Genomic DNA, 22146 nt, shown 5'->3' with positions numbered 1-22146 from the left:
ACTGTCTGCTTATGTGCTGTGCAGGCATAAGTGTGAGCTGACTGTGCATATTCACGTGTCTGTGCGGTCACTAAGTGTCTGGATGAACATGTCATGTACTCTTTTTGTCAGAACATGCAAGATATATGAGCCTATTTACACACTTAAAAGTAAAATTAGTTTTGGTTCAAATTTTACGTCCCATTTCCTTTGCTTTGCTGAAAGTGACTAAAAAAGTGTCTACGAGGAAGGAATAAACTGCTCAGGTCTAGCAGACAGATGGATGAGGAAATTTCCTACCCTCTACATAAAACCACACCGGTGTACTTATGTGTGTTTATGTTCATATTTCTCTGCAGAGTGTCAACCAAAAATACCAGATCACTTATAGCTGCCTGTTTATGATATATTCCACACAGAAGAAACCTCTGGTCTGAACTGGTCTACATTTTTATTTGTAGGAAAACTGTTGGTGCCTACTCAGCAATTTGTATCCCAACACTAAAGAAAGCACAGCTTGCACAACAAAAGAGTAATGAGGTGTTCCTAAACACAGGAAAATAAATAAACACCGTGCATCATCAGGCTAATTCTCTTACATCTGTTTTTGGCAGGTCACGCTGTCTGTCTGTGCCAAAAAGAAGTGACGTGCTACAATAAGCTATGAATAAACAGGATCATGGTTAACTTCAAACTAAATTAACTGTATGTTGAAGATGCATCATATCATATTAATGGTTCATTGTTTAAACGTGTTGCTTACATTACATTACTTGAAGTTTAACTTTGAGTTGTGGCAATGTAGTTGTACATTGGTTCCACTTATCCTTGCTGTTATGTAGCTGCAATCTCTCAGAACCATGAATAACCTAGAAAAGGGAACAAGGTGTTCTTTTTTTCTAGGCAGCAAAAAAAAAACCTTCTAAGCAAACATTTGGGCTACCCTATTTGGTAAACTTACCCGATTTCATCTACTCAATGTGTTGGATATTATGCCTTCCCTCCAATGTACATTAAACTTTAAATGTTTCACAATTTGAGCAATTAAAAGACTAAAACAAAACAACTGACTGTGGTTTCCTACACATTTGTACATTGTTTCCAGTCTTCAATGTGTTTCGTTCCTATAACTGGAATACTATGTTACACTAGATACCAGAATACCTGTGGTACTAAGCCGGATCATATGCAGGATACACATACAAAACATAGAGGCCTCAGTTGGCCAGAGCCCAGGAACTTTCCTGCTACTATCATGTCAGTATCACTCATCAGCCTGCAGTTGGGTATATCAGAAACAGTTTGAGAGCATCACCTCGATTCAGTGTCTCTATAAAATCCACCCTCTGGGGCGTAAAGTTCCAAAAATGGATAGTTAATGTGTTGTTGTTTTTTTATACAAATGCATGCTTCTAAATGAGCAGAAAGTGATTTGAAGGATTGATTATTGTCACAGATGAAAAAAGAAAGTGTTTTATGAATTACTACACGACAGACATGACACTTATGTCTCCGTATGTGTCATTAGTCTGCACTAGTATTCCTCTCTTGGAGTTGACATGAATCCTCAATGATCGCTGTCGCATGGTGAAGGTTTAGTGCATGCGAGGAGCACCACATGTCAGGGCTATAGAGTGCAGAAGGTTTGTGATGTGTCATGAGATAAATGTCAGCCCATGGGCCCGTGGGCTTTGAGTGCCACAGACAGCTGGGTGGATGGGAAAAGGTGGGGCAGGGGATGGTGGGGTGAAGTAGAGGAATCAAGTTGGGTGACAGGCAAAGCATGTTTGTGGTCAGATACAGCATATAGATGCAATAGTTGAATTTGCTTGTGTTTGGCAGCAGAGTCCGAGAGGCAGTGAAAGGGGAGAAGGATGGATGGGGTCTGTGTGGTATGTACGTGTGTGTTCTCAATATTTTTGGTACATGTGGTGTTCTACTTCACAGGGGTCAAGGTGCATCTCTAAGTGTGTGTGTTTGCCAAAGTGACAGGGGGCAGTGATTCTGGAGGGCACATGTCTGTTTATTGGACTTAGGGGGATTATTAGCATGGGTGGGGTGTGCACGTGCGTGTGTGTGTGTCCGTACATAAATACACAGTACAGTAGGCTACAGTTTTATGCATGTGTACAGCATCATGTGTTTTTGCAGCGAACAATTTGCATTTGTATTCCAACACATTCACATTTACATTTTCTTCCCTGCACATCTGGCGTCCCACGACATGAAGCAGTCTTTCAGAATTCTATTTTATCTCAGTGACATGACATGTTGTAGGATTACAGTCGAGGCTTTGTCTTCCTCGTGTAGCACGTATCTTCTATAAGGGACCCTTATTGTTTCATGCCCAAGCCTTGCTCACTGATCTGCCTGTTACACAGACACGTTGTGGACCACCTCTCCCTCTGTCCCTCTTTGTTTCTCTGGTCCTACATGTTCTAGTGCATGGTGAATGTTTCATTGTGAGTCACAGAGTCATCGGCACAAACCGGCGCCCACTGCCACAGGATGCGATACCATGCATGTAATATGGGGCACACTTCTATTCAGTTGTTCTCGCATATTACTTTCCTTTTTGCTTTTAAAGCTGCCCTCGAATATATATACTTTTACACACTTTTATCACATACATACATTTTTGTTTATCATATGTATTTATTGTGTTCAACTAACATCAATAGCATTTCTGCTGCGCATTTGTACATATACATACGTAGATACGCATATTTCATGACATAGGTATTTTATTTCATGTATTTATATTCTGGAGTTACCAAAGCATTCCTCATTTACAACGATGCTGTGTTAAATACATTTCAGATAAACAAAAACAATTCAACAATTGTATATACTGATAACAATATGAAAAACCAAGGTAATAGCAATACAATCTGCTTAAAATGTTCATGCTGTCTTAATTCAGTCGGCAGAGATAGGACAAATAATCACCTAGAGGAAATGATTTTTTTTCTAAATAAAGGTACATCATTTTCAAAATACTATTTAAACCAGAAAAACATGTCTATTCTTGGTTGCCTTGACTGTATTGGCGTACACAATATCTAAAGTATCAATTATGTCCTCAAAAGTCATATTCAGCTTTTATAACTTTATAAGTGTCCTCCTAATCCCTTGACATTTTACTTCTGAGTTCAAATATATAGTACCAGGGTTATTATCGGTCAAACCAGGTGACGCACGGTGACCTTAAGTCTGGCAGTGAAGCAAGTTGCCTATTTGAGTCATGTAAGAGAGGATGCATGTCCTTGACATGTAGTAGCAACTTTACACACACATTATGATTGTACCGTCAGGGAGTCTGAATCGCACAGCTTTTGTGCAAAGATTTTCTAACCAAGCAACAATGATGCAACAAAGTACACTTTGTTCTCTATATTTGCAATGAATTGCTTTCAGTTCTCGAAAACTCATACCTTCTTCATGACACTCTTTGACTGCTTAGTCATGTGTGTGACATGGCTTCCAGGCGGTCAGCACCTGCTTATACTATGATTTGACGTATGTATCTTACCAGTAGGCCCAATCGTGAAATGGTCATCAAAATTCCACAGCTGCAATTGCCATCAACTGTGTAAGACATGTTAGAGCCTTGGAAATGCCCAGAGTGACATGCTAAAGCAAGCTATAAATAAACAGGATCATGCTCAACTTGAAACTAGATAAACTATGTATGAACATCTTATGCTTGTAAATACAGTGTGTTGTTCATTGTTTATGTAAGTTCAACACAACACACCTTGTCAGCAACTTCACTGCAAAGTTTGGGAGGTTCAGTGTAAAATACAGAGAAGGCGAAAAAGATTAGAGAGGCCTTTTGTTTAAGATCTCTCATTATGGCTTGCAGTAGTAGGCATGTAGTTTGATAGCGAAACAGCACTCAGCCCACATACAACATTACAACACGAGACATACCATGCATGTGCCATGAGAACACCACCCATGTGCTGCACGATGTTACAAATGTATATGTGGGGTCTGGTTCACTCCTACAGGCTCTCTCAAAGAAATCCTTTTATTTATGTTGATCCTGGGGGTTGATATAATGCAATGTGAAACCAGAGAGTAGCGTTCTATCAGTGTAGGTGTGTATTTTTTTATATGAGCCAGTGCACTGCAATTCAATTGACAATTGTTGGGGAAAACAGAGAGCTTGTCAAGGGAAGAGAACAAATAGCCTTCTCCTGCACACTATTAATCTTCATATTGTCAGCTTGGTTAAGCTTCTGTTTTTTCAACAGCTGTGAACAGAAATGGCTTTGAAGTGAGGATATTTAGATGTGGCTTGGCTACAACATCAGAAATAATATTGCCAATAAACCAGCACATATTTTTGCAAGATGCAATTAAATCAAGTATAAAGCAGTATTGTCTTTTTATGAACTCCTTAGTGTATTATATTTGTCTATCATAATAATAATAAAATAATAATGCTAATACTGTATTCATTGCAACAACAAACCCAATAAACCCATTACTATAACAATAAACCCGTTACTAAACGCATTTTAAATTATTTGACCATGCGAATGACTCAAAGCCTTCAGTTTTTACGTAAATAATAACTGTATTCAACAGAGCACTGGAGTTAATAGAAACTTCTTTTGAATGAGACATTGGTATATTGCGCCCTCTGCTGGCTAACTCAACACACTGCAAGGGTAGAGTACAGGTATAAAATGAGATAGGCTCAAACATAAATTGTATGCGTATTTGTCATTGCCTTTTCTTTTAAGAGCTAATATATCAGAAGCATATGTAGTTATTTTTAAGTTTAAAAGTTGTTGACAACACCAATCAAATATTTAAAAAATTCAAACCCAAAGGTATCACCATGAAGCCAGTAGGTAAAACTATCTGGCCATCAGTCTACATAGTTCTACAATTTTAGTTTCAGTTTTAATCCTCTTATTTAAAGTTAACACATTATTCATCTTCTTGTTCTTCTTCTTCTTGTTCTTCTTCTTCTTCTTCTTCTTCTTCTTCTTCTTCTTGTTCTTGTTCTTGTTCTTGTTCTTGTTCTTGTTCTTATTATTATTATTATTATTATTATTATTATTATTATTATTATTATTATTATTAATAATAATAATAATGATAATAATAATTATACACCCCAAACTAGCATGTAGATAGCATGATTATTTTTGATATTTTTTTGACGACTATTTCCAGTATAATTTCTGAGTGTACAGCATTATATTTTTACATGTTAAAGAAAACATTTTTGCAATGTCTGGTAATTATGTGCTAATGTTCTCTATTTAGTGTGAGGTGACAGCAGCTGCCTTTTGCTCTGAAGAGTTTTTTTTCTTCCTCTTCTTGGAGCCTTAACAAGCCTGTTGCTGATTGGTTCACATTTGACATCCACATTCGCTGACCAATCAGAACAGCTAATTCTCATCTACATTGGGGAAGAAGAAAAAAAGATAACACAACTGTACACAACCTGCACTAGAGGAACATTTCAAACCGATCAACGGCAGTTAGTATGTTCGGGAAGTGTCACGTGCAGGTTTGTATGAACTGTCAGTGTTTGTAACGGTCGTTCTATCCTAAATATAGCCAGGGCATGTGAGCTAGCATTGCAGCTAGCACAGCACTGTTGAAGCTTTAATGGCGATAACAGTAGATTTATTTCACTTGATAATTGCAGCATTGTCTCGTGACATTGGCGGTTGAATGGAAGTCATTCGTGAGTTGTTTTCCGATATCAAGAAGTGAGTGTAGGGCTATTTTGGAGAAGCCAGTTGACCTTTTCAAGCTAGCAGCCTCTGTAGCATAACAGTAATGTGACGACGTGTTGTGTGACCAGCTAGCAATGGTGCAAGGACGGGGGAGCGTCATCAAGCCAGGTGAAGCAGAGGCGTGTGAAAGCTAATCCGAGTTGTGTATTATAATATAAAAATAGTTAAGTGCTTTTGTTATACATCTATTTTATGTGCGATAAGTGTCACTTAAGCCTGTTGCAGCTCAGTTGGAAATAGAAGTTGAATATTACGAAAACTGGCTCATATAATTCAGTATGAATGGAAAGGCCCTTTAATGGTGCTGCAACAGTTTTCTATTCTGAATACGATATCATGACTGACTCAGTAGTACCTTTTCACACAGAAATGTCTTAAAATAGTTATTGGATAACAAATATAAACATGAGCTATAAGGTCTTTGTTTACATTTCCTTTCGTGCCTCCTCAGTTGCCTAAGAACTGCCAGTAATGCAATGATTGTGTAGGATGAATTTAAATGCAAATATGTGCAAACTGTTAACTGATAGTTGAAGAAACAACTGAGTAAAATAGATTCGAATGCTTTAAGAGCTAATGTGGCTGTGAGGAGCAGGTGGAGTCACCCATGATGAGCCTGCCATTTTGTCTTACCAAGCATCAGATGTTTTACATGTTTTCAAATAATAAATTAAAGGTAGCTATTGAAAATAAAGGCTAACATTTGAGGTGTGTGTAGCAGCTACCAGTTGTGAGAAGGTAATCTGTGTAGCAGGTGGTGTAAGGCTACTATACTAGGGTAAGTAAAGTAATCTGGGGACAGATTAGCTGTATTTTAGGACTGTACTCTCTGTAGGCAAATAAAACACTTAGGATACAACACGGTGTAACACGGCGGGGGTACAAACATTATTGCTGTGTTTGTTGGTACATAATGGACTTTTTAAATGATCTGGGTACATTAGCATACATTAAAAAGACAGGACCCAAGGGTTACTCAGCAGGCAAATGACTAAAGAGATAAAGTAGGGCTGCTCCCACTCCACAGCTGTTCACTTGATCAGATTGAGCTGCTTTTTATTCAGTAGTTTGAAACCACTCCACATTTTTCTTAAATCTTTATTTCTACATGTATGGCAGCCATTCCAGTGTGTATTGAATTCCAACACAGAGAAATGTTGTCAGTAGTTTATAGAATACAATAAAAAATAATTAAATCATGTAACTCAAAGACATACCTATAAAAAGTAAAACCAGAGAAACTGATAATGCTGCAGTGGTCTCGTATTTTTTTTCAGAGCTGTATATATAAAACAGGTTTCATTGTTTTTTTTAATAATCTGTGTTTTCTCGTTTTCTTTCTCCTTGCAGTTTAAGGAAAAGCCTGTATGTTCATCCGGCAACAAATCATGTCTCCTAATCTGCACTGAATAAAAAATGGTAAGATGGCGTGATGATAATACTACATAAAACTTTAAGTGTTCACTAACGGGTTCATATTTTAAATACTAGGAATTAAATAGTCATTATGGTTAAATTAGTTTGTATGCATTTTATCACTGAACATCCTATTATATATCTACAATATTGTTGATGGCTGATCTGATATGTCCAAAAAATGAAAAATAGACTAAAGTTTAGGAAAACAATAACATTATGTTATGATATAAAGCATTTAGACATTATCTTAAACATGGGTATCATGTAGTACTTTTCTAAATAACAGTAATACAATTCAGAAATATGTGCACCCTGTGAGCTCACCTGGTTGAGGGGGCAGCTCATACAGGGTCAAATTTGTATGATTGTTATTTCTATTAGTTGTTTAACCCTGTAAAGCCCAAATATAGAAAAACATTAGCAATTTTTTCAGATGTTGTTGTCTGAAGCCTCTAGTGCGGAAATTAAAGAGTTTTAATTTTTTAATGTTTTTATGTAAATTTAATATTGCAATGTAAAATAAATCAAAATAAAATGTTAATGTATTCCACAATAACTAATTATGTACTAAACATTGTAATATCAAAAAAATCAAATATTTAAAGCATTTTACTTCCTTGAATCTGACAAATCCAAATCCAATAAAACAAAGAGATGTTGATGGTTTTGAGATTTTGAAGTTGTGTGAGTTTATGGCCAGACGGCGGGACCTATAGACACATTTACTACCCATCAGCATTGTGAGGTTGAACAAAAGGACCTTTTGACTACGTAAATGTAGTCTTTTAAAAAAACATTCGCTGACCTTTTTACGATGACTTAAAGTGATGTTATAAAATTACGGCCGGGGGCCTTACAGGGTAAATTCTAGTACATAGTCATTTTGATAAAGTAAATCACTTAAAGGTCTCCTATTATGCTCTTTTATGGCATAAATGATACGTCTCAAATGTATAAAAAAAAACATGTCTCTGGCGTGTTTTGCTCAAAATACCAAACAGATCATAGATTTTAGCATCCCTCTATTTCAGCCCCGTTTTCGAAAGTGCTAATTCTGTGACTGCTGCTTTAAATTTGAGCTGAGCTGCTGCTGGCCATGCCCCTTTGGAGCATCATGATCTCTCTGTCTGAAGAGAGAAGTTTCTAAAGGAGAAACTCAGATAAACACTGCCGTGATTAAACGGCATATTATGTTCCAAACCACATCAAGCATTATTTCTGAAACACTTCTCAGTGTTTACCACGAGAACAGAGACATTATATGTATTATATATACAACAACTAAGTCCCTCCTGCAGACATCCTGCTGAACACAGACACACAGAGGTGTCATGTGGGCGGGACGTTGCCAGGAGTTCAATGTAAAGCCAGCCCACATTTCATATATGACGTCATATCGGCAGCAAATCTGGATCAGCTCGTGTGTACCCCTGTTTTTAGAGATGTGGGTAAAGAGGAAAGAGAGAGGGTTGTATTTTCTGATCCGGTCTGAGTCTCCTTACACACCGGGGACACATATTTATGTATAAAAGACAGCAAAAAGTGCATTTTGCATTAAATTTATCTTTCAGCTATGGTATGTGTGGGTTTGCTAAATGACAACGTTTTCTTTATCTTTTCAGTAGGTGTGACAACCGCAAACAATCCTTTGCGACAAACTTCCTTCAGAGAGCTGGATACAACCTGAACCTCCACAAAGATGGAGGACTCTCCTCACGTATACATCTCAGAATTTGGATACAACGAGGACCTGGATGAGATGGACATGAATGAAGAGGAAACCAGTATGGAATCGGACATGGTTAACTCACCATACCAGGATACTGAAAGGGACTCTTTTCAATGCCAGCACTGTGAGAGACACTTCTCCACCAAACCAGGCCTGGAACGACACATGCACATCCACACCTCGGCAAACAAGGATGCTTACAAATACAAAAGCAATATTTTGGAGCAGCATGAGAAGGAAAAGCCTCTGGATTTAGCAGGCTCGGCCATGCAGCTTCATACTTCATCCACCACTGGCTCTAATCCTCCCGTCTTGTTGGCTGGTGACCACACCGCTCAGCCAGACAAATGGGGAGCGGCAGAGGGGCGTCACGCCTGCAAGTACTGTGAAAAGATGTTCACCACACATATCAACAAGCGGCGGCATGAGCGCAGGATCCACGAGCAGCAGCACCTAGAGAACACATGTAGAGAAAGCCCAGCTGCCCCAGGAGGAAAACCTTGTGGGGATGTGCAGCGAAACAAACCAACAGGAAACAGAGCTTGGTGACGAAACGGCTCCTGCAGCTGTTCTGGAGAAGCAAGTTGGACACACAGAACAATACATGCTAGACATCTCTAGCAACATTTCAGAGAATCTTAGCTTTTATATAGATGGAAAGATAGTGTCAACAAGTACAGTCAGTAGCTGTGAAGCAGCTGAGGTTCATTCTGCATCTGCGACTTTAGTGGGATTGGACGCCCTGATCCTAGACCCCACCCAAATCAGCCAGGTGTTAAATACAGATTCAGAGATGTCTGGTCAACCCCTGGCAAGGAGAAGAACCGCGACACCTCCTCTTCTACCACAAATTAAAACTGAACTGGAGTCTGACATGGGTGTGTCTGCCTCCTCTTCTTCACTCGTGTGTTCTTTAATAGAGAATCTATTCCCTCAGAATACAGAGGGTACAGGGGTGCAGAAGGAAAGAACTGTGTTTCTGTCTCCAAAGCTCAAGCAGCTGCTGGAGAAACAGGATGGCCTTACACCTACACTTGCACTCATCGCAGACAGCCAGAAGCCTTCATCACCGGTCGCTCTCTCCGTGCTGCCTGCAGGGACGGGACGCTTCAAAAGAAGGACGGGGTCTCCTCCACCGAGCTCTCCACATCACAGCCTGCCAGAAGAAACAGCAGAGAGTGGAGACTGTGAAGCTGTGAGTACAGGGCAGGTGGAGACCACACATAGCTCACCTGTGAAGGATGACACACCCCCACCTCTGGATGAGACAGTTTCATCCACAGAGAGCTGGCCTCCCCCCACCGGCGGTAATTCCTGTAACCAGCAGCCTCTGGATCTCTCTAACACCGTTAAAAGCGGTGAAGACGTTGCTTCAGTCGATGCGGCGCTGGATTTGAGTTTTCAAAAAACTAATCTGGGGGAGCTGACGTTAAATGTAGTTTCACATGCAGTTTTAACTGAAGGAAAATCAAATGAAAGCATGGTGGGAATGACCCTAATGGATACTGTAGAGCAGAATATAAGCCTCATGAATCCCGAGACCTCCCTCCTGACGGACTTCACCATACTCACAGGTCCAGATATGATGACCCCAATGCAGTCGATGGCAGAAGGGCTTCTTTACGGTCTCGCACTTCCCTCCAACTCCCTCACTCCATCCCCCTCCCTGACCCCTCTCTCATTGCAGCCAGCCTCACCGTGCACCATAGCATTCGCCTCCCATGCCTCACACACGGGGCTCACCACTAGTCCTTCATTAATCACAGTGTTGGCACCGTCACATATTTCAAACCCTTCAAACCAACCGATCCAGGTATTAGCCCCCGATATATCACGGGAGTCGTTGGTAATCTGCACGGAAAATGCATTAAACTTCTCAGAGTGTGATTTAACTACTGCTTTTGCCACTACAAATTCTGCCAACCCCGTCACTCTCTCCCAACCCCTTGACCCGACTCTAAATCTACCCGGCCACATGTTTCTCTCTGATCAAATAACGCTCAGTCCGCCTTTACTGGAGTCCGCTCCGATGTCAGAAGGGCAGTTCACCCCCGCTGTAACTTTAAGTGATTCCCTCATCAACTCCTACAGCATAACCAGCAACACAGTGCTGATAGAGTGCACGATAGCTCTTGAAGCCCCGGGGGGGGCAGTCCCTGCTGCAGTCACCTTACAAGAAAACACAGCTGAGCCTCCAGCACAGATGGCTGTTGATCACCTCGAACAGGAACAGATTGCATCGGTGCCCAACCCACCAAGTGAAGACCCCGCTATCCTCCTGTCCTCCATCACAGAATCAGTGACTCTGTCCACCTCCTCCTCTGAGGCTCCGCCTCCAGTGGGTGAACCGGGTCCTGACCCAGAGCTGGTTGTTAATGCAGAGCCACCGACTGTAAAAGAGGAAGAAGAAGCTGCTGTTTCCGCCCCCGAACTCCCATCCCAAACCTCTCCTTCTTCCGCCGAAGAGGAGGACGCCTCAACGACTCCCAGCGATGCACACCAGCAGACTTTCACCAAGAATTTCATCTGCAATGTGTGCGATAAGCTTTTCCATTCCATGAAAGAGCTGGGCCATCATGTAGGCCACCACGCTGATGATTGGCCCTACAAATGTGAGTTCTGCGTGCTGCTCTTCAGCAAACCCTCCGCTCTGCTCGACCATCGGTCCAGCCTCCATGGCGTGGGCAAGACTTACGTGTGCAGCGTGTGCACCAAAGAGTTCGTCTACCTTTGCAATCTGAAGCAGCATCAGGAGGAACTGCATCCCGGACAGCAGTGCACGTACACAGAGGATGAGAAGGGAAAACTAAGACCTCAGAACTACAATAACCTGACAAAAGCCAACACGGAGAGCTCAGCACCCGATGCTGCCGAGGAAACCAAGAGTGTGGTGAAGAAGGAGGAAGGGGAGGTAGATGAGGCTGCTGAGGAACTGTTCACAACCATAAAAATCCTGGCTTCAGATGGAGCCAAACTCAAAGGGCCTGATGTTCGTCTCGGCATTAACCAGCACTACCCCAGCTATAAGCCCCCTCCCTTTCCCTACCACAACAGATCCACCACGGGCAGCTTAGCTTCAGCCACCAACTTCACCACCCATAACATCCCACAAACTTTCAGCACGGCCATTCGCTGCACCAAGTGCGGGAAGAGCTTTGATAACATGCCCGAATTACATAAGCACATCCTGACCTGTGCAAACGCCAGCGATAAAAGGCGATACACGCCCAAGAGGAATCCCATCCCACTGCGCCACTTTGCAAAAACTCAGAATGGAGTTCTGTCCACCACTAACTCCACCAACGGACTCAATGCGTCCAACAGACCCAGCCAGTCAAACCGCTCCAAACCTAACCAGGAACCGGCAGTGAGAGTGAAGTTTAAGGTGCTGAGCAAAAGGAAGAAGAAGATGGTCCAAAGGGTCATGCCACAGAGGAACAAGTCAATCGCTTCATCCAATAAAATGTCCCGCGCTCATGTAGATGAGCAGCAGGAGATCTTTGTGTGCCCGCACTGCAGCAGGGAGTTCACAATGCGCCGCAGCAGAACCAAACACATGGCCGTCTGCCCCAAGAAACCGAAAGAGGTGAAGAAAAGGAAAGAAGGAGGCATCTCCGTGACGAAGGAGAATGACGGACACCTGCACAGAGGGGCGGAGGAGACAAAACAGTCCTCCCCTCTGCATAAAACCAGACTCCAGACTTCTGGCCCCGCTAAAAGACCCGCCATCCTACCGGTGCAAACGGTCCTGTCAAACAAGAGAAGTAAAATCATTATCAAAGAGCCGCCAAATCAAGAGACCCCCACTCTGAGTGAACTCCCCACTGTCCGCACTTTCAACCCCTCGATGCGTCAGTACAGCCGCATGCAGCACAGCGCCAAAGGCATCCCCATCAAGATCACCATAGTGAAGCCACAGCAGGCGGCCCCGCCCTCCCCCGCAGGCCCAGAGGACAGCAGCAGCTCCGAGCAGAGTCCAGCAGTCTGAAGGGGAGCCTCCGGTAGATAATGTATATTCAACTGTTTATTTAATGTGACAAAACACACTGTAAACATGGAAATCACATAAACAGTCATTCCTAATGTGCTGAAACTACAGTACCAGCAGCCTCTACAATATGCAACCCTCTCAAATTATTTACAGCAGGGTTTTATACCAAAATGCAGAAGATCCCCCTTAAAATGTTAAACCGATGCCAGAAAACAACATTTCTGTTCGTCAAAAATGGTATAATTACTCAATGATTAAAATCTCGTCAAATATTCCATCAGATGACATAGAGAGCTTTGTTTTTATGGAGCTCCGACGTAGTGTTGTTTACGTCTGCAGGCCATCTTGTATTCGGGCGTCATGTTCTAGCGAGATCTGATATAATTAATATACAAGATCAGCGCCACACAGCCTTTTCTAGAAAAAACCTGAACAGTATTTTCGTACAATAAAGGTTTTGGAAAGACAACAAAAAAGATCTCAGCACTACTCCATTCCTAACTGACTTAAGTTTTTGTTTAAGTTACTAAAGCTTAAACTAAAAATGTTACGTATACCTTTTCATTGCATCTTGTGTTTGTTTGTTTTTTTGACTGAAATGTTTTTTATTTCATTGGAAGGCCTCTGAGTATTTAGAAAAGCGCTACACAATATTAAGTGTTTGTTTATTTTGAATTAACAAACGTAAATGTAATAACCGATATGTCAGAATCCTAACGTCCCTACCTTTGTCTTCAGGACTCTGCTGCGGTGCTGCTCACACTGGAGGTAACTGCCCCCCCCCCCCACACACGCACTATAAAGCTCATGGACCCAGAGTGCATCACACTGTACAATAAGTGACAGAACTGAGGACGGATGAAGCGGACGAATTTAACTGAGAATCTGAAAGCTTTTCTAGCGGCTTGGAGTTTTGTAGAGTTCTCCTTCATTTCGTAAACTTTGGATTTGCACTTTGAAGTTAGTCTGACTGCTACGTTTCACAAATTGGAAAGGAAGTGGGGGGCGGGGGGACGTGAGGCTTCAAGGCTGCTCTCATTTCCAACTTTCTGCGTTTTTTTAGAGAGGATGGCAAGTGGCAATCATTCTCAGCATGCATTTGCACTTTTCCTTATCTGTCGTCTGTGGCCTTTTGATTTGAACTCTGACTGCATGCTGCTAGCTTTTACCACAGCCGTTCTCATTCAGGAGGGATTATGTTTAAGCAATTAGGCCTCGAACACGGAGTCTGGTTTTGCTCTGCTGGTTTGATTCAAATTAATCAGTGTAGTGACATAATACAAAGTAGTATTTTATATAAAAGACACATCAAGAAGACAACAGAATCATACAAGTAGGACTATAGTTGGGTGTGATATTGGCTTTAAGCTACTTATACACATGTTTTAGGGATTTCAGCGATATTAACTACTATTATGAAAGTCAGTGTGTCAATATTGTTCAGAATGTTACCTTGAATGCCACCGTCATCCAATCAAAAAGTAAGTAATCCGGTGGTCCCAGTTGCTATGTACTTCAATGCGAGTTAGAGAATGTACCCTAGATTAGGACTAAATGGGTTGGCAAAATAATTTGTCTTTAGATCAAAAACTAAATTCATCATCGTTTTACCAAAGGGGTTTTTCCTAAGAAGAGAATGTTCTCGACTTTTGGGAAACCGGTTGATGCATTGGCACTGCAATTCCAAACAAAAGTACTATATCATTTGTACAGCTTGGACGCGTCATAGCAACTTTAACAATAGCTAATTCTACACCACACGCTGACCGATTCATCTCCAGTTCTCTGGCCTTTGATGCATTTCTTTCTAAATTGACTTTCACAACTGTGTATATATTTACAGACTGCTTGTAGGTTTTTCTCCTGCACCTGTTTCACAAAGTGTCAGAATGATTTGTGTGTTTTCCCCCATCATTCAACAACTCTACATCTTCATTAGATTAGAAATACTGTCCGTTCAGGTCTTTGTCATTGCTTATAATCTGCTGTGAAGTGTGTAGAGTTAATGCATACATGTACAAATCACAAAATGGAAATGTGAGATCAGTGGTTGGGGATTTTCTGCTGGAACACCTAAAGATACATATGGAGAGTGAGTGCAATGAGTTGTATCCATTTCATTTTGTATAAGCTATTAGTTTGAAGATTCAGTGCTTTACAGGGTAATAATTTAATAATCATGAGGTGATTTATATTCATTTAGGCTAAAACTTGACTATGTCCTGTATTTCAGAGATCTCTATTTTAAATGTTTGCCTTTTCCAAACGTTGTATATCTCCTTCAGTGTGTTGGATGTAGAGGGTGGTTTGGGAGACTGTTATTTAACTGTGAAAAGTGCTTGTAGCATTTCAAAGTGTTAATTGAGTCATGTTTATTTATTAATAATTTAAAATCACAGTATCAATACCTGAACAGTCCTCTGTATGATTTGCACTAAAGTTTTTTCAAGCGAGTGTTCAAAAATAAATGGAGAATGTTAAGACTACTAAGTGTGTGTTTCTTTAATTAACGAATCAGATGAATCACATTGTTGGAATTTCAAAATAGTATAAGTGTGTAATGTTGGGAAATTAAAGAATCATCTCCTGCTTTATTTACCTTACTTGAAGGAATGAAGTGTCCAGGTGGTGGCACACTTTCCTCACTTTAAAGTGCACCTCTCCCTTCTATTAGTGAATCCATTTACAGTGACACATGTTTTTATTCTATATTTAGAATAGTTCTCATTTCTCACCAGGATATTAAAATTTGGAAAGGAATGAAAGTAAAGATATGATTCTGTGACCTGTTTTCTGGGAACAAGGGGGATTATTCTGTGGATTAGCTTTTCTTGTTACTATTGTCTTGTTCCTGTGTAATAATTCATATTTAATACCTACAAATGAAGGAGGATCAAGGAGACAAAGTCAGAATACACAACGATACTGTGAGAAACGTTTTACACTTAATTGTACTCCCTCTGTATAGGAGATATACACAGATGTATATGTAATACATCTGTGTATGTTCATGGAGTTTTGAAATCTAAAATATCATAAGGCAGCATGAAAACATTTGACCATCACACCACGACATCTTCAAAGGGAGCCAACAAAGAGTATCCTTTAACCGTGAACTCAAAGGACTGTACGAGATAATTGGACTCCGACTTCACAGTGCTTAACAACAGGGCCATCTCACGCATCGCCACCACAGTAGAACTGGAGATGACCTAGCTCCACCGCCATCCGGGCGTAGGTATAGAACATTAAAATGTAGTAAAAAATGTAGTCAAAAAAGCTTGATTCAGACAGCCATTGCTGCCTTAAATCACAGGCCTCGCTGAATAACTGCCACGTGTGTCGCTATCTGTTTTTTTCCTGTTATCATTGTAGTGTTGTTGTTTATATATTGTATTCAATTGTGTTCATGTACAGTGCTGTGAAAATGTATTTACCCCTGGGGAAAATACATCTAATTTAATCTAATCTGAACATCCCTTTGACTAATTTACAACAGCTAAAATAACAATGTGCAGTGCTGTTCAAGTTGAAGACAGTACTTAAAATGTGTTTAAATGTAAAATTTCATTGCTTTTTCCATTTCTTTCAAGGTTTGTTTCTGTCCATTACTCTTCTTAGTGTCCTTACGTTAACTTTCTCTGACCTTGCGTCTCCTAAACCATAAACCCAACAGTAAGCCATGTAACAGTAGGCTGCAGTCAACATGCCGATGTATCCTTGGGAAAGATACTTAAGCCCGAGTTGCTCCTGATGGCCAACTGTGTGAGAATGTGTGTGAATGTTAGCTTTCATGAGCATTTGGCACCTTTGTATAAATAGGGTGTGAATGGGTGATTGATGACTTGTAAATGTTAAGCGCTGTAAGGGGTCCTAAAGACATAATCATTTGTTGTTTGTTTTTTTAATTCAATCTCTGGGTCTATTTCAACACTTTTATATTGAAAGTCAAGGTGGTGATATCATGTAATATATATACTAAAAATAGAAAATTATATGCATTAATTAATTATATGCACTTGCATTTGCTGGATATCACACCGAAGACCTTCACTGCAGATTCATTTTGTTGGGGAAAGCATAATAAGCAAAGGCAGCTGTGAGGGGGGGGAACTAATGGAAAGAGTTTAGCAAATAACTTGAGTGAACAGCAAAAAAAGTAGGGGAGCAGAGCAGCACCAAGTTTTCTTGAAAGTAGTAAATTAAAACCTGCCAGGAATCTGCTGAGAGCTGCATTGATGCCCACAGAAGATATCCTGCAGGAGCCGGGGAAAAAGTGCGGGAAAATGTCCAAACAGCCAAACCCAAAACACCTAACTAACGAAGCAGTTTGGGTGTCAAAAGACTGAGCACAACTCTCTTTCAACCAATCACTTTTCAAAATGTGAAACACTTTGATTAGTTGTCGCATTGAATAGCTGAGCAAGTTGACCTACATCAGTGTAGAAAGGCGAGTGTATACAAAGATGCCAGTTCAGTAGCAGTGCATTGAGAAATGATCATGTGTTGGCATAAAATGACGCTCAGCGCAAGTTCTTTCAGGAAGACTGGGTATTTTCATCCACTCCACATCATGGGAGTTCTTTTAACCAATCACATTTCCACCTCAATCCAATCATCGTGCTGCTGTTTATTTCAGGTGTTTTTGCTGTGGCCCGCCTCCACCCCATCCACCTCCCTTCATCCTATCCAGTGCCCAGGAGAGCTTATCCAAAGACCTCATCACACTTCCTTTTTCTTCCCATCTCCTTATTAAATCCGGATCTTCAACATCACCACCAGTGTCTAGACCCGGATGTCCCCCTTAAGATTTACGATATCAGGATTGGGGTCTAATCGCCAAAGACTATTAACATTTCTAACATATCGCGCATGTGGCAATCAATGTTCTTTAAACAAAATTGAAGTCTCCCCTGATTCAGAGCAGAGAAAAACTACTGCAGATATTCAGTTGGCATAAAACATTAGAAGAGATGATTAATTGGAACATTTTCAATCCTGCATTGTTTACACCAGGGTCAACTTCTTCGTCTACTATGTGTTCTTGGTGCTTTATCACTCCCTGTAGATCTATGGAGAAGCCTGATATCATTAAAAGCAGTTTCTCTGACTCATGTCCTCATGTACCTTTACAAGAACAAACATAATAACATGAATAATTGTTTTTGCTAAATTAAAGTCAACTAAATTAACGACTAATGCTGTCTGTAGGGAAGTGCTTGCCTTGTGTTCGGCGCACTCTCAATCAAACATTAACAGACGGAGAAATAAAATCACACATTAACAGACCAAAAATGCCTCTGCCTAAATTGAATTCATTAACTTGCAGCGCTGTGGGCATGGATTTAATTGTGAAGTTGGCAGAATCTTTATTTGCAACATGCAGATAATACAAGGGTCAGGGGAAATATCCCTTTTATGGTTCTCCAGTATTATGAGATTGCACTGGAAACAGTAGCTGTGACATTGACATATCACTGTAATTCCCCCCCATCCCATTGCTTCATGGTTATAGCCAACATGGTAATAAAACACAGATGCACACGACTCAGCAGCAGCAGGTGAAGTGAGCTGGTTCAGCCTGCCTCGTGTTCTTATGTAAAGGTTTGTGGGTGTTTTCGCCCCCTGGTGAATCTTATCGTTTCCATCTTCAGAAGCGTTTGGTACTTTTTTGACAAACTAGCACAAGTAGTTCGGATTTTGGGAATATTTTTTACTCGCTGAAAACTCCAGCAGAAGCTATCAGATACTCTTAGTAATCCTTGTAGATATGAGGCATTGAATACACCGAATATCCTTTTTTTTTACTGGTTAAAAATTAATTACAGTGTTGGGGAATAAGGAAACAGCCTTCGGGTGCTTTAGTGGCTGGCAGATGATTTTTGTTTGGGGATTAAGTGTACCTATAGCAACAATCAACAGCCCTGAGGTACAGGATCTCCCAGAGCTCACAAGCTCAGCAATAACTTCAAACTGCGAGGATGCATTTGTATGCTCAACACGGATTCAGCTCTTAGCCCAGGGCCATGTTGAATCCTCACAGGAAGTTATGATGAGGAGTGAAGACACATGATCAGAGATGATTGAAAACAAAAACATCCATCCCAGAAGTCTGTGGAGAAGGCTTTGATCTCCTTCTCGTTAATTTCGTCAGACTAATTGAAAGTTTGGCAAAAATTATTATTGCTCAACAGAAACCAGACATATAATGAGGTGCAGTGTAATGTTCCCGGTGTGTTTTTAGAGGCATCATCGGGATGTCACTGTTTATTGTTTACTTTACTTAAAGGCCCCCTATTATTCTCTTTTTAAACAATATATTATAGTTCCCAGATATATACAAAACATGTCTCTGAAGTGTTGGCTCGAAATATCAAACAGATTGTGCATTGTTGGCATGCCACAATAGCTGCCCACTGCTCTTAGTACTAGGATTTGTTAAATGCAGAGGACCAATTTCACTGTGTGTGCTCTGCTGTGTGCATGTATGTGACAAATAAAGAGGGTTTCATCCTCCGATCTATACCTCTGTTTTAGCCCTGTTCCTAAAGTGCTGATTATGTGTCTGTAGCTTTAAATGCAAAGGAGCTGCTGCTGGCCACGCCCCTCTGTGAAGTGATTGGTTTAAAAAACACAATTGTTCTCTAGGAGGAGATTCAGGTGGGCAGGTGTTACCTTGGTTGGTTATTGGCCAATGGTTGCTCAACCCAAAACAACATGGTGAAATCCACAGGCGTCATTTATACTGGCAACGCTGGGGACATGTCCCCACCACTTTTGGAAATGGCTAATTTAGTCCCCACCTCTTTGCATTAGGACAATTTGTTTAAAATGTTCTGAAAATAGTGTGCACAAAGAATTGTACACATTGAGAATTTATTTACTTGCACAAAAGATCATGTACAATTTGGGGGACTGTTCACATTTTGTGGGTGTGTGTCTGGTTACCCAAGTGGAGCAGTTTAATATAAGTATAAATTGAATAGAAAATAGCTTTGCAGCAGCATAGCATAGTTTTTGCACTGTCCAAAAAGTATTGTAAGCATATGTATGTACAGTATGTATGTGTGTGTGTGTGTGTGTGTGTGTGTGTGTGTGTGTGTGTGTGTGTGTGTGTGTGTGTGTGTGTGTGTGTGTGTGTGTGTGTGTGTGTGTGTGTGTGTGTGTGTGTGTGTGTATGTATGTATGTCTGTATGTATTGTTTGCAGGGGGTGCTTAATGCAGTAGTGTCTTTTAAATCTGGAAAAGTGTTCCCACCACTCTTTCTAACAAAGTCATGCCCATGGTGACATCACAAAGTAGCCAATATCTGATCTGCTGATTTTCAGACGGGTTGACTGGATCAGGACTAAAAAAAAGAAAATCTTTTTTCCTGAACACATGTATGTATAAAAGACATGAAAAAGTGGATAAAAGGTGACCTCTGACATTGACCTCCTTTTCTAGCTTCTACCTCACTACTTTTCATACAGTAGGTGCTGTTAAAAGAGTCTAAGACAGTTCTGCCTTGAAAGTTTAAAGTTATGTAGTTAAGGTCAAATATTGGGCTTGCGGATAATAAAGCAATTTCTTTGCCTCTGACAACTTATATAACACTGAGTAAAAAAAAAAAAGGAAAGACAAACCCATCTCTGGGATTACAAAATAAGCAACCCCCACCAAGCAGCCCTGTGTGAGAGCTTTAATGCAAACAGGATACTGGGGTAACATACTTTGGTACAAGTCTCTTCCCTCTCTGCATGCTGTTCAGGAGCAGAACAGACATGGTAATGAGGACATAAATAAAGGATGCCGATACATTTTTAATGATCCACTGGCCCCTTTAGTTTGAAAATGATTTTCATGTCCGTGGTTGAGTTTTCGATTCAGAATCTGTGTTTTGCTCTGAGTGGGACTTGCAAATGTGCTATTCTTTGCCTGCACAAGCAAAGTGCTGCACAAGACCTGCATATACACCTTACTGTTTGTGTGTGAGAGAGAGATAGAGAGACGCAGGATCAGTCTTCTCTATCTATATTGGGACGATAATACCTGTAATAGGAGAGTAAGGAGGGGAAAATAAGTCAAACTCAATTATTCTGAAGTAAACTTGGTTTGGAGCCAGGCATTAAACACACACAGTAGATCACAGAAAGAGAAGAAAAGTAAGGGGGGAGGTCTATACTTAAACTCCAGTCCTGCATTTTGGCTTTGATTGTCGCAGTGTGTGGTTGTGTCATTTATTTCTCGGTCTATTTCCATGTTCAGCTTTTGTTTTTGATTAATTGCAAGCTCTGTTTTCCCTCTCTGTGACTTCTCCCATCTCTATGGATGCTACTGAATGAACAGACCTCCAACCACATTGAGAGGATGCTGGTATTTGCTTTCAGGGCATATTTGACAGTAATCCTCAAACTTACCAAATTAGTTTTCTGCAGAAATCAGATGTCAGGTTTATCTTTTGTGCACCTTTTCAAACATTGTACAATGTCAACTTGCTGTGGAGGCATCAGATTGGATTAAAAAGAGGGGGGAGAGACAAAGAGTAAACCACAGCCAGAGAGTAGCTACAGTATCGTGTTAAAACTGGCTTTACACACTTACACACATTCATGCCTTTCCTCACTTTTGTCAGGGGAGAGTGTGTCTTCTCTCTGCAGCAGGCTTCTCTTTCACATCGCTCTCTCTCCGTCCCTCCCTCTCTCCCTCTCTCTTGCTTTGTTCATGCTGTGTTTGCTGTGCTCTCTGTCTGAAGCAGCGCCACACTGGAGCACTAATGAGCAGGCTCAGAGCAAACCCATCACAGATCTCCCATCAGCTCAGGAGCAGCAGCATCTCTGACGGTATCTTAGGCTACGAGACGCAGCACCGATCTGCAGTCAGCGGGGAGGCAGCAGGGGTAAGCGCACAGGAGAGGTTGTGAGGTGTCTTCAGAGGAGAATTAGAGAGTGAGAGTGAGGCATCACTCCAGAGTAACAGCAGCAGTCTCCACACTCTGAGGCTGACCCACAGTGCACTTTCTCTTGCTGAAGACGGAGGGACCTTTCCCCCCTACGAGAGGAGTCCAGCCATGGAGGAGATGCTCACCTGCAGCCGCAGCCCTTTCTCCCAGGTGTTCGGGCGTCAGGGTCAGCTCATGCAAGCCAGTGAGTGTTAACGGACCTGAAGTTTGCAAAATATATCAATGTTTTATGTATCTTGCTTCATCCTCCATCCTGATTTAGTGTTTATAAATGGGTGCACACACTGTTGTTTTTGTGTTTAATGCTAGAACAAAGTATTTT

General features: G+C 41.0%; 2 protein-coding genes across 2 annotated transcripts in view; both read left to right on the top strand.

The window, feature by feature from the left end:
* The first annotated feature begins 5527 nt into the window (after positions 1 to 5527).
* Positions 5528 to 15369, top strand: prdm2a (PR domain containing 2, with ZNF domain a). Its single transcript, XM_063889574.1, is given in 4 exon segments — positions 5528 to 5852; positions 7095 to 7163; positions 8786 to 9362; positions 9364 to 15369. Coding segments are annotated over 2 exon segments (4017 nt in total). The 5' UTR covers positions 5528 to 5852; positions 7095 to 7163; positions 8786 to 8862; the 3' UTR covers positions 12881 to 15369.
* A 6455-nt stretch (positions 15370 to 21824) lies between these two features.
* Positions 21825 to 22146, top strand: part of kazna (kazrin, periplakin interacting protein a) — a 157438-nt gene continuing 157116 nt past the window's right edge. The window contains exon 1 of the mRNA XM_063885327.1: positions 21825 to 22008. Within this exon, the coding sequence (XP_063741397.1) occupies positions 21933 to 22008 (76 nt within the window). The 5' untranslated portion in view covers positions 21825 to 21932. The remainder of the gene's footprint in view (positions 22009 to 22146) is intronic.

This window comes from Eleginops maclovinus, chromosome 1, assembly GCF_036324505.1.
Source record: "Eleginops maclovinus isolate JMC-PN-2008 ecotype Puerto Natales chromosome 1, JC_Emac_rtc_rv5, whole genome shotgun sequence".
In the NCBI taxonomy this organism is placed as follows: Eukaryota; Metazoa; Chordata; class Actinopteri; order Perciformes; family Eleginopidae; genus Eleginops; species Eleginops maclovinus.
Note: the sequence above shows the minus strand (reverse complement) of the source record. Positions and strands in the feature narration are given on the sequence as shown.